Source organism: Drepanopeziza brunnea (genome assembly GCF_022702325.1).
Source record: "Drepanopeziza brunnea f. sp. 'multigermtubi' strain 214-2 chromosome Unknown ctg7, whole genome shotgun sequence".
Lineage (NCBI taxonomy): Eukaryota > Fungi > Ascomycota > Leotiomycetes > Helotiales > Drepanopezizaceae > Drepanopeziza > Drepanopeziza brunnea.
Window position 1 is genome coordinate 2,627,104 of NW_027094070.1, and position 12,376 is coordinate 2,639,479.

At 51.8% G+C, this 12,376-nt stretch overlaps 2 protein-coding genes across 2 annotated transcripts; both read right to left on the reverse strand.

Annotated features, from left to right (window-relative positions):
- Window positions 1–483: 483 nt before the first annotated feature.
- Window positions 484–7,053, reverse strand: L3040_005078 (uncharacterized protein; the record flags this gene model as incomplete). Its single annotated transcript, XM_007292163.1, has 10 exons — window positions 484–540; window positions 592–2,334; window positions 2,392–2,411; window positions 2,484–2,751; window positions 3,134–3,393; window positions 3,454–3,767; window positions 3,815–3,844; window positions 3,894–3,978; window positions 4,053–6,338; window positions 6,429–7,053. The coding sequence occupies 10 exons, from the start codon at window positions 7,051–7,053 to the stop codon at window positions 484–486; spliced, it is 5,688 nt and encodes a 1,895-aa protein (XP_007292225.1).
- Window positions 7,054–8,377: 1,324 nt separating this feature from the next.
- On the reverse strand, window positions 8,378–11,997 carry L3040_005079 (uncharacterized protein; the record flags this gene model as incomplete). The annotated part of the gene is made up of 2 exons (XM_007292164.1): window positions 8,378–11,562; window positions 11,700–11,997. 2 exons carry the CDS (start codon window positions 11,995–11,997, stop codon window positions 8,378–8,380), a joined length of 3,483 nt encoding a protein of 1,160 aa, XP_007292226.1.
- Window positions 11,998–12,376: the final 379 nt, after the last annotated feature.

The window sequence follows — 12,376 nt, forward strand, 5'->3', positions numbered from 1 at the left end:
GGATACGAGCACGAATAAAGGAGTCTTGTTTGATTAGACGGTAGAGAAAGGGAGGATCAGGTGGGTAATTATTGACTGACTGGGCTTAGGAAGGGAAAGAAGAGGAGAGGAGAGGAGAGGAGAGGAGAGGAGAGGAGAGGAGAGGAGAGGAGAGGAGAGGAGAGGAGAGCAGTGCAGAACAGAGCAATGGCTAGCTATAGTACGCTTGGAGGAGTCAGAGGATAAGGTAGAACCGCGAGCAAAAGAAGCATGCCAGGCAGGCATGATGACTGACCAGACGGATGCATCAGAAGGTGAATTTCAAGAATTGGACTTCATATCCACTAGGAAAGGTATATTCGGAAAATAAGAATAACTTGGGCAACACCAAAATCTTGCTTGATACACAATAAAGCTGCTTTTATTTCCCTTCCCAACCCTGATTCCCAACTCCTGAGCGCCATTTCCCACCCCCCTTCGCTTGTGCCCCCTTCGCTTTTGCCTTCATGGGGCCAGGACCAAGGCCAAAAGGGCCATGCGAGTATACAGTCCGTATCTCATCTATTCAAGTTAACCAGGATCCACGCGTGTCACGAGAGCGAGAGGACATACCTGTCTGAAATACGCCGCCCGTTGATCGAAATCAACCTCCTCTGCGATTTCATTGTTGCGTGGCAGCGGGTGCATCACAATCATCTGGGGCTTTGCACTCCTCAGAGTCCGGTTGTCGATAACATAGCTATCCTTCAACAGCTCGTACTCCTTTAGATCAGCGAAGCGCTCCTTCTGTACGCGAGTGCAGTACAAGACATCGCTGCGGGCGATGATCTCGGGCGTCAGCTCGGTGGCTTCCACAATCAGTTGTCCACGCTTCTCCATGATAACCTTTCGGATCTCAGCAGGAATGGACAACGCCTTGGCGGAAACGAGCTGGATAGTGACGTCGTAGTACTGGAGTAACTTGATGAGAGAGTGCACGGTACGGCCGTATTTCAGATCACCCGTGAAAGTGATCGTCAGGCCGGTAACGGTTCCAAGCTCCTCGCGAATTGTGAAGAGATCCAAGAAGGCCTGTGTTGGGTGCTCCTTCGATCCGTTGCCGCCGTTGATAACGGGGACTGGGGAGAATTTCCTCGCGACATCGACGCTGCTTTCATCAGGATGGCGAAGGACGATGCCGTCTCCGTAACAGGCCAAGGTACGAATAGAGTCAGCGAGAGATTCGCCCTTTGTGGTGCTGGAGTGCGAAGTTGTGATGGCCACTGTGCGGCCACCCAGACGCTGCATTGCGGCGTCGAAGGAGGCTGATGTGCGGGTTGAGGGTTCGTAGAACATGGTCATGAGGACACGGCCCTTGAGAACTGACAGCACACCTTCACGCTGAACACCGAGGCGCATCTCTTGTGCCACAGTGAAGAGAAGATGGAGATCCTGGCGAGTAAAGTGGTCTACGGATAAGACGTGTTGATTCTTGAAAGGCGAAGAACCAAGCAGATGTTGAAGGGTGGGGGCGAGCGTAGGTTGGAGATAGAGAGGGGTCTCTAGGTCCTCTACCATAGCAGAGCTGCTCTTGTAATGTTGCCGATGAACATTGGCTCCGTCGAGGAACCGTGCTCTGTTCGCAGCACTGGCGGGTGTGCCGAGCTCGGCAAGTCCATGTCCGTAAGAGCTCTCTGAGCTTGGATCCAGAACAGGTGAGCCGGGGAGGGCCTTGACCAGAGCATCAATGGAACTAATCTCCATATCGAAGCGACGAGCAATTGCCTCGATCAAAATCTTGGCGTTCTTGACGTTAGTAACAAGAGGAGTTTGGTAGTCGACAGCCATTCGTCTTGTGCGGTATCCCTTACTCATGTAGTTGGCCGGACGCCGGTAGCGGTTACTAGATGGACAGTTGATATACAAATCGATCATGTTGTTAGCAAGATGCTGCGTCAGTGAGTACTCCGATTTTTGGTCATCGGTGTCCTCCGCGCCCAGGATTTCTAGGTACTGGACAGGGACATTGTGCTCTTGCAGAAAATCAGCAGTTCCAGCAGTGGCGAAGAGCTTGTAACCCATCTTCTGGAGCTTGAATACAGATGGTAACATCTCCTTTTTGTCCTTGTAAGCACCGATAGAGAGGAGGATGTTTCGCTTGGGTAGCTTGAATCCGGTAGAGATCAGAGCCTTGAGATACGCTTCGTACTTGTCGATACCGAAACATGCGACTTCTCCAGTGGAAGCCATCTCGACACCCAACACGGGATCGGCTCCAGACAAGCGAGAGAAACTGAATTGAGGAACCTTGCAGGCAACCGTGTTGGGAGGAAGGGTCGTAGGAGGGTATTCGGCGAATGGAACACCCATGATAGCCTGCGCGTATTGTTATTCATGGCGCAATCAAGAAAATTTCAGGAGAGAATTGTGTACCTTGGTCGCCATAGCGATGACTGTAGGACCCGAGACAGTCAGTAATTGCCAGCTTGGGGGTCATGTTGGGAGGTGGATTATATATTACGTACGATCGACACCCATTACCTTCGAAACAAATGGGAAAGACCTTGAGGCTCGAACATTACACTCGATGACCTTGATATCGTTATCCTTGGCAATGAATTGGATGTTGAAAGGGCCAGTGACATTCAAAGCATCCCCGATCTTGCGGGTGGCTTCTTCAATCCGGCGGATGGTGGTAAGCTCAAGATCTTGGGGAGGCAAGATGAGGGTAGCGTCGCCGGAATGAACACCGGCATTTTCGACGTGTTCTGAGATGAAATGGCCCACCATTTTCTACAATAAATTAGTCCGCGTATGATTCAAACAACGGGAGGCTGTAAAGTCCAGGTTTAGACAGCGAAAAAAGTGCCAGCCACATATCGGTGCCAGCCACATATCGGCGGGAAGTTGGTAACTGCACGCACGCGACATCAAGGACTCTCTTTAGTCTATTCGCTGAGACGAGGGCCAGAGTGCCACGACAGTCCAAGTACATGACTAATAGGAGAAGCAATTTTAAGAAAGGAGCAGTTATGTGACGGCCCCTAGCAATCATCCTTGGAAGGGAGACTTGCGTGACTGCGTGAAAGCAGATAACTTAGGCAAGGCTGGTGCGGTCCGTCCAGGGACGGGTTCGGTGGAAAGGGAGGGGGAAGAGGGAAAAAAAGATACTCACCCCGCGATTCGCAACAGCGTCCATCTCAATCTCCTTGGCGTTCTCGATGTACTTGGTAATGACAACTGGGTGCTCGCGAGAGACTTCAGCAGCCTGCTGGAGATATGACTCCAAATCCGCCTCGGAGTATACGGTATTCATCGCAGCACCGGAAAGCACGTATGACGGACGTACGAGCACTGGATAGGAAACTTTGTCGCAAAATTCCTTCGCCTCCTCAAAGCTAGTCAACTCCTTCCAGGTTGGCTGATCCACCCCAACTGCGAAAAATCTGTTCAGTATACTAATAACCAGAGTTCAGTACGGGGGTTTGAACATACTTCGATCCAGCATTCTGGAAAATTTGTATCTATTCTCGGCAGTGTCAATCATTTCAGGTGAGGTACCGAGGATCTTGACATTAAGACGGTGAAGAGGCAAGGCGATGTTGTTTGGTGTTTGACCACCCATTGCAATAAGGACACCGCTCGAGTGCTCGAGTTGGTAGATGTCGAGAATGGTCTCCAGGTTGATGTTTTCAAAGTAAAGACGATCTGCTTCATCGTAATCGGTACTGACCGTCTCGGGATTGTAGTTCACCATGACTGTCTTGTGCCCAGTCTCACGGAGGGTTCTGATAGCGCGAACAGAGCACCTAGAGTTGTTAGTAGATTCTGGGGAATGGCAGGAGAGAGGGCCTACCAGTCAAACTCCACGGAACTTCCAATGCGGCTGTCTGAGGTCAGCTTCTGAATCCGATATAGTGGAAAAAGGGCCATACTATACACCGGAGCCCAAAACCATGACTCCATGATCGTTGAATGTTACATCGTTCTCGGATCCGTTATAGGTCAGGTACAGGTAGTCTAATGACCCACAGTATTAGCCATGTTTCGATGTCGAAGTCATCATCAAAGACGTGGGATTCTCAAGAACTTACTGGTCCACGCTGGGTACTCTGCAGCTACTGTATCGATCTGCTTGACCACAGGAACGATTCCAGCTTCGACTCGCATGCGCCTGACAGCCAGCTCGTTGGAGCTCCAGAATTTCGCCAGTTGCCGATCGCAGAAACCCAGCTGCTTAGCCTGTCTTAACAGACTCATGGGAACAGTGCCAGCAGTGAACGTTCTCATCGTAGCACCAAAGTCATTGAGACCCTTCAGTCTGCTCAAGAACCACTTGTCGATCTTGGTCATCTCGTAGATCTTGTCGACGGTGTACCCGGCATGCATGGCGTTTGCGATCGCAAAGAGACGTTGATCGGAAGGAGTCTGTAGTTCATCATCGATGGACATGAGAGCTTTGGTGTCGTTGAATCCCAAATTGTGGAAGTCAATGGCTCGTATAGCCTTTTGAATCGCTTCTTCGAATGTCCGACCGATGCTCATGACTTCTCCGACACTTTTCATAGAGGAACCTAACTGGGTGGAGACACGAGTGAACTTTTTCAAATCCCACCGGGGCATTTTGACAACGACGTAGTCAAGAGATGGCTCGAAGCAAGCACATGTGACTTTCGTGACCGAGTTCTTGATCTCGTTGAGTGGGATCCCAAGGCCAAGCTTGGCAGCGATGAAAGCTAATGGGTATCCTGTAGCCTTCGAGGCGAGCGCGGAGGAACGGGACAGTCGAGCATTGACCTCGATAATGCAATATTCCTTCGAGAACGGGTTGAGCGCATACTGAATGTTGCATTCTCCCACAACTCCTAAATGGCGGATAACGTTCACAGCTGTCGTTCTCAGCATGTTGTAGTCCTCGTCGGAGAGAGTTTGGGATGGCGCAACAACGATCGAATCTCCAGTGTGGATGCCAAGAGGATCGAAGTTCTCCATGTTACAAACGGTGATGCAATTATCTCTGCAATCACGCACAACTTCGTATTCGATCTCCTTCCAGCCCTTCATGCTGCGCTCGATCAGAACTTGAGGACTCGCAGCGAAAGCCTTGTTGCAAAGATCCATCAGCTCTTTCTCGTTGTCGGCGAAGCCGCTTCCAAGTCCGCCCAGAGCGTAGGCAGCTCGCACAATCACTGGGAAACCGATGTCCTTGACGACGCGCATCGCCTCTTCGACGGTGCTAGCCGAGGCGGATTTCGCGCACTTCTCGCCAATCGACTCCATGCTCCGTGCGAACATTTCACGATCTTCGGTTGTGATGATTGTATCGATCGGGGTGCCAAGTACCCGAACACCAAGGCCCTCAAACTCGTCTCTGAGTTGAATACCAACTTGTAACGCAGTCTGACCTCCGAAAGTGACATAAATGGCATCTGGCCGTTCGTGTGCAATCACTTTGCGCACGAATTCCGCAGTGACAGGCAAGAAGTAGACCTTGTCAGCCAGGCCCTCGGAGGTTTGGATGGTGGCGATGTTCGGGTTGATCAAGACGGTGTAGATGCCCTCTTCCTTGAGCGCCTTGATGGCTTGACTTCCCGAGTAATCGAATTCTCCTGCTTGTCCAATGGACAAGCCTCCGGATCCCAAAACTAAAACCTTCTTGACATCAACTTTGGGGTGAAGCGTTGCGTTCTCGGCCGCATCTCCACCCGGGAAGTGCACTGGCTCCAGAAGAAGTTGCTTGTTGCCCAAAGCCGCAACAACCGTCTGGACAAACACATCGAACAGAAATTCGGTATCTCGAGGTCCCGGAGTGCTCTCCGGGTGAAATTGCACACTAAAGTAGGGTCTACTCTTGTGTCGGATACCCTCGTTGCTTCCATCATTCGCGTTGACGAACAACTCAGCCCAGTCTTCGGAGAGAGTTTGTGCATCAACTGCGAAACCATGGTTCTGCGATGTTATGTGGCATTTTCCAGTCACCATGCTTGTGCAGGGGATGTTATGCCCACGGTTTCCAAACTTCATCTTGAGCGTACTTGCGCCAGAGGCTCTAGCCAAGAGTTGATGTCCCAAACAGATACCGAAGATGGGTGTTCTGTTCGCTGCCATGGCTGTAGAGATGTGCTTGACCGTCTTGTCCATCATGATGGGATCACCGGGACCGTTGGAGATGAATAGGCCATCGTAATCCTCGCCTGCAAGAGCCGGAAAGTCGTAGTCCCACGGGCAGACCAGAACCTCCACCCCTCGGCGCAAGAGACATCTCAATTGGTTGTACTTCAGCCCTACATCGAGACAGAGTATCCGAATCGGTCGCCCAGAGGGATGCTTCAGGGCCGTGTCGGGGGCGGGGGTATATAGTTTGGGCTTGCGGATAGAGACTGGGACGAATTAGACCCAGGTCCTTCGTTTGGCCATGTCAAATTTCAGGGCAGGGAGGAGACAAAAAGTTAAGGAGGATGCAAGCGTACCATCGGCGACCAAGTTCTGAGTATTGGGATCCGCCCAGTCGATAGTCTCATACAAGTTTCTCCAGCTTTCTGTAGAGGCAGCGGTCCCATTGGTATGTCCATTCGTTTGACCATTGGTCCAGCTTCCCTTTTTCGCCAATAGCCGTCCGAGCATGCTGCCCTCCTCTCGAATCCTCTTGGTGAGAGCTCTGGTATCGATACCGTAGATAGCCGGCACTCCCTGTTCCTTCAACCATGTACCCAGCGAAGAGGACGCCAGGTGGTGGGAGAAGTCGTCTCCTGCGTACGAGGCTGTCACCAGACCAGCAATGTGGATCTGAGAAGATTCGAAATGGGCCGGCAGATCTTCGAGGAGCTCGTCCATGGTCTCTCGAGAGGGAACGCCATAGTTGCCGACCAGAGGGAAGGTGATGACGAGAATTTGGCCGCGATAGGAGGGGTCGGTGATGGACTCTGGGTAGCCCACCATGCCGGTCTGGAAGACCAGCTCACCGGCAATGCTCTTACCTTCGGCACCAAAACTGTAGCCCTGGTACACGGAGCCATCCTGGAGCTCCAAGGCCATGATCTTGTCACCGCCCAATGGCGCGGCTACCGGCTGGTACCGACATGGCTGTCCGGGCATTGCGGCGGAGATGGTGGTGAAGAGGATGATCTGGAGAAAGTACAATCAGCGCAGATGAGGTACAATCAAGAGAGAGAGTACGTTCAGCGAAGATGAGGTACAATCTGGAGAAAGAAGAATCCGCGAGGAGGAAGTAAGACTTGGACTTGGAGCGAGAGTCCCATCGATTGGCGAAGAGGCAGAAGATAAGTATGGGAGGGAGAAAAAAAATGCGAATTTTTTAAAGTTTTGGGACCGGGATCATTGGCGGGGTGTTGGCGTTCTTGAGGTCAACCCTACAGTACCGGTACCGTAGCCCTCAATTACTAGAGTACCATAGCGTATGGCTAATGCGATAGCATGTGGCTACAGCGCATGTGACTCGCTACTCGCTGTACCAATAGCGCAGCGAAGGTTCCGTAATATCATGATTGTTATCATTATTAGGCCTTGAGGGGATAGGAAGTTGGGGATACACCTAACTTCGGAGGTACAAGATGCACCAAATGAAAGTGATCACCTTTGCTGTACGGAATTTATACTGTAGCGTTTGGCGCTCCTCCAACGGTGGCCTAAGGCACTTAAGGCACTTCGGCTATCTTGTTGACACCGATTTAGTCACATTTCCTCCGTAGTGGTACCGGTAATGCTACGGAGTATAACAATTTGATCGTGAACGCACTCGATTAAAGCTTTTGCAAATGGTCCCACCCCGATTTATGATAACAAGTCTTTTTCTACCTATCCATTCCGAGTTGATTGCAATAGAAAGGTTGGTGGTACGTCAACTGAGCACGGAATGGTCGCAGGAGAGAGTTTTGTTATTGATTTAGCAGAGCGTTCACCAAGAGAATCCGAGAGGAGGGAAGCATGCGGGGACGGCTATTAGCGCAAAAAGGAAGCTTGATCAATAGTCATACGATTAGATACATTAATTAATGGGACCGCTGCCTTTATTAAAAACCGGAGGAACTTTTATGAGATTCTCGATTAAGTGGATTCCAATGCTTAGAGCTTGGCTGACTAATCCCCATCTGACCCATGCTGACCCACCATGATCTACGTCAACTTTCGACCGCCAATCATTTTTTAAACTTCAGAAAAAGATTTTCCTTTCAAATTTTTCAAATGCATATTTTTTTTCGTTTTTTTCTCCCCAAGAATCGAACCTTTCCGCTTTAGCTTGCGCCATATGGAGGTTATGGGGTTAGTGATGTCACCGCCTTTACCCTTGCTTTACAAAGCAGAATCGATAGCAGAATATTTCACTATAAAAACTCGTCCTGGCGGAAGTGAATCCGCTAACGCCCATGATGCAAAAGAAGTAAATTTGATTATAAACTAATTATAGGGAGCTTCCCATCGATATATACCGCTTTAGAATACGGTCCTCGGACGTATTACCGCCCTGAGCCGACGGCGGTGCTTCGTCAACATCTCTCGCGCTTATACTTCTTCCCCGATCAATTTGCGCAAAGTCGACTTCACTTATCGACCTTGGCAAGTCTTTGCGTTTCTGCCTATGTCGATTCTCCTTCTCCCTGCCCTTACCCTTTTCTCTTCTGTAGTCGAAGGGATCGTTCTCGACGGAGCTGTTGCCTGCTGTACGCATACCCCTGAACTCGCGGACGACCTCTTGGAAGCCCTCTTCCAGTGTTTTCATTCGTGCTAACATCAGTCGGCCCATCATCCTCTCGGTATCCTCTTCCCTACTATTACTCTTCCCTTTGCCGAAACCTTTTAGACCTCCGGTGGCCAACGCCATCTGCGTTGCGAAAGAACTCGGTACAGCGCCAAGGGCACCCGGTGCGTTATGATCGAGTCCAATCTCGGACAGACCCATATCGAGGCTCGACCTCCGATGGCGGATTTGTCGTGTGCGGGTACCCTTTCCGGCGAGTTGGGAGTTCATATTGAAGTTCGGAACGGACTGGAAGTCGTTTCGGTTCGGCATGATAGGACGGGGTTTCGTTTTGGTAGCGAGGGCGTAGACGGATTGCTTGGGTGTTCCGTGAATGGGCGTAGGAGTTACAGTATTGGTGGTGGAGCGGAACTTTGCTGTCAAGGGTCGGGATTTGGGTGGAGACGCCGAAGATTGGCTGTCCGAGATGGGATTGAATAATATAGTGCCAGTCGACATGGTACGATCATGTGAGCGGTGTTGTAGAGGCGGAGAGGACCTTGGTGGGGCCGGATTCTGTCTTCGCGAAGAAGCAGACGAGGAGAGATGAGGCTCGAGGAATCGACTTGCTTTAGGCGTGGTAAAGTAGCTTTCGAGGTCCCGCTCTTTGTAGGATGTTGCCATGCGGCTTCGCGAACGTGTAGTCTGTCTCTCCAACTCGTTCTCGTCGGCTGTAGCAAGCTCGTCGTCTCCGTCCTCGTCTGACTCGTTCTCGTTCTCGTGACCCGGAGTGGTGTCAATATCGTTGAAGCCACTTCTGGAAATGAAGTCGGCAGGATCGCTCGCCACAGATCTGGTCCCGGAAATGCCACGTTGCCGCAACATAGTTGCCTTCCTCGCCCTCCTCCGCATCTCGAGTCGATCAACGATGGAGCGATCCTGCTCTTGGGGCGGGCTCGCATTCGACCCTTGATCCATCCAGTTGTTGACTACATTTTGAGTCTGTCTCCTTTCAAAACTCTTTCGATGGGAGCGGATGGTATCAGGACGAGGGGCGAGTCTGAAAACATCATCTAGAGCATTGTCTTTCTGGTATCCAACAACAGACCCGTGGCGCATGCGCACCGAGGGACTGAACAAGGCCATCTTCGCATCCTGGAATGAGACTAGTCTCTTGCGCCCTTGATGCTCCACGAGATCGGTGGGCTGGAAGACGGAGCGGGCGAGGAACATCTGCTCGTAGGCGTATATTGTAAAGAGTAGCGGAAAATGGGTGACTTTGATCACAGTCCTGTTTAGTCGGATAAATGATCGGAATGGAAGGACGTATCTCAGCGGGGTCAATAGCCAAGCAGCAATGTTGCTCGGCGCCACGTAGGAGAACAGTGCATCGTTCTTGACCATGCTGATGGTGTTGACAGCAAAGACAAACTGGTGTTCTTGGTCGGCATTCGAGACAATGGCCATGAACGAATTGGTGAGCACTGTGATGAGGATGGTGACGACCAGGAAGTGACAGATGAACAAGAAGAGCACCAGCAGGGCCTTTCCTAGTGGATTGTAGGTCGGCCAGGCCTCCCAGGCCGCGGGAGTGAATCCCATGAGGATTTGAAAAATCTTGTATGCAACGCCGGCAGCATCGTATTCGGAATCTCCAAACGACAGAGTGAACGCAACGAAGAAACCACTGCAGGCAATTAGAATCAACACGAAAACCGCCACAAGATCTATGGCCATCAGGCGGAAGGCGATCAGCAGCTGCGAGAAGTATCGGTAGTGGTCAAGCACGCTGAACAGCCGAGGGAAGAGCAGGATAGCGTTGGTCGCAAGAACATCATAAGCCATGCTGTTCCACTGCTGCCGTCCAACACCGACCAGCAAAACGCCGTACAGTCGCATACAGTAGTATATCGATAGCAGGAACAGTATTCCCAGGTCGAAAGCATTCCAGAAACTCATGATGTAGAGGCCGAAACCTTGCTCGTTGAATCCCACCACCTCGTCTAACATGAACCCTGCGCTCCAGAACCAGAAGACAACTTCAAGGGTCGTGATCTCGGTGGACCTCTGGGCCAGTACGGCAACGAAGAGACACAGGAGGATGAATAGGGAGCACGTCGAGAAGAACTGACGATATCGAGGGACTCGGAGTCTGGACAGCTTGAAGAGGGAGGCGTCTCGAGGGTCGTACAGGGTGACTGTCCGCCTCGCCTGGACCGCTTGTTCGTGGTGTTGCTGCATTGCCTTATCCAGGGGCTTGGGCGCATTGGTGGTCCCATAACCCGTGGTCACTTTGATGAGCGGCGTTTCGCTATCGGTCGGCCTCGACTGTGGTATCCGGGGACTCACCGGCCGTGATCTATGCAGATGGTCCGCCACCGAGTGGAAGACAATCGTACCGGCCCAGATCGCCTCCAGTTGCTGCACCACCAACGGATGGGCCAGGAATCGTTTCGCCGATGCTCGAATGGCCACCTCCAGAGTCGAAATTCGCGCAGCCGCCGGGCGAGGTCGCTGCTGCCCTCCATTTTGCCCCGGAGTGAGGATCACAGGCGTTGCCAGTCCTTGGAGGGGGAAGAAGTCGTATGACAGGGCATCGATCAGCTCCCTGGTATTATACTCCTTCAGCAATTTGATGGCGATCAGCTCGCAGACCAAGGCCCTCGTCTTGCTGTTACCCGCATTCCCGGGATTTGCCTGGCTCTCTTTCTGGAACTGCAGAGAGTTTGCCATTAAAGCGTAGAGAGTTGCGCGGTTGAAATGGGATGTCCGGATCTGCTGCTGCATCGGCTTGACCAGGAACTGCGAGACCTGGGGCGAACGCAGCTGATCCCAGGTCAGGGTGGTTTCCGTTCGGGGGAGAACGATCAGGCGGATGGCATGCGTGAGGTTGTATATTGGGAGGGCGTCTGTGTCGTGGGATTGGGATTAGCAATAGGCGTAGCAACCACACCGAAGAGGATATTGACTTTTCATCTTCCAAAAGGACATGGTGAAAACCCAGCGTCTCTGCGACCATGAGACAATCACAATAGGGGAGGCCAACCTAGATGCGCGGCCGAGAAGATGGGCAGCAGAGGAGAATGCGAGTCTCCGTCTTCATGCTCCGCGTCCCCATCATCGTCTTCGCCTTCGTCCCCTTCCCCGTCCGCATCCGCGTCCTCCTCACCCTCATCAACAGTATCCTGCTCTTCTTCTTCTTGTTCTTCTTCTTCGCTATGCTCGTCCTCGTCGTCGTCCTCGGTGAAGTCTGCTGCGGCGTGCCCGGCGTAGGGCGAGGAAAAGGGCGATGATTGTTCGGCGCGACGACGTGCTCTCTGGGGCCGCAGCAGAGAAGAAAGCATATCTGGAATTGACTGCAGTGACTCTGGTTCGTGTCCGGCTTCTTGCCCATATGTCCCGGTGGAGTTGCAGATACCGACAATGAACGATCAGAGGGGAGTTGGTGGAGTAATTTGTAGGCAAGTACGGAGGTACTTTCCGTACGGTACTTTCCGTACTGACTAGTACTGCGATTGAAGTAGCTAAACAAGGCGGCGGGCTCGGTTCGAAGTAAATAAATCAAACTCCGTCAGTGACTAATGGTCACTGCAGGGAGATTTGAAGTGGAGTAGGAGTGGGGGCAGTGGATGGTCGATGCTGATCATGGATCTTGGCCACGTCCAAGGCTTGTTAGTACAAACATATGGACTTGTGGTAAGGCGGGAATAGCCTCATTCATGC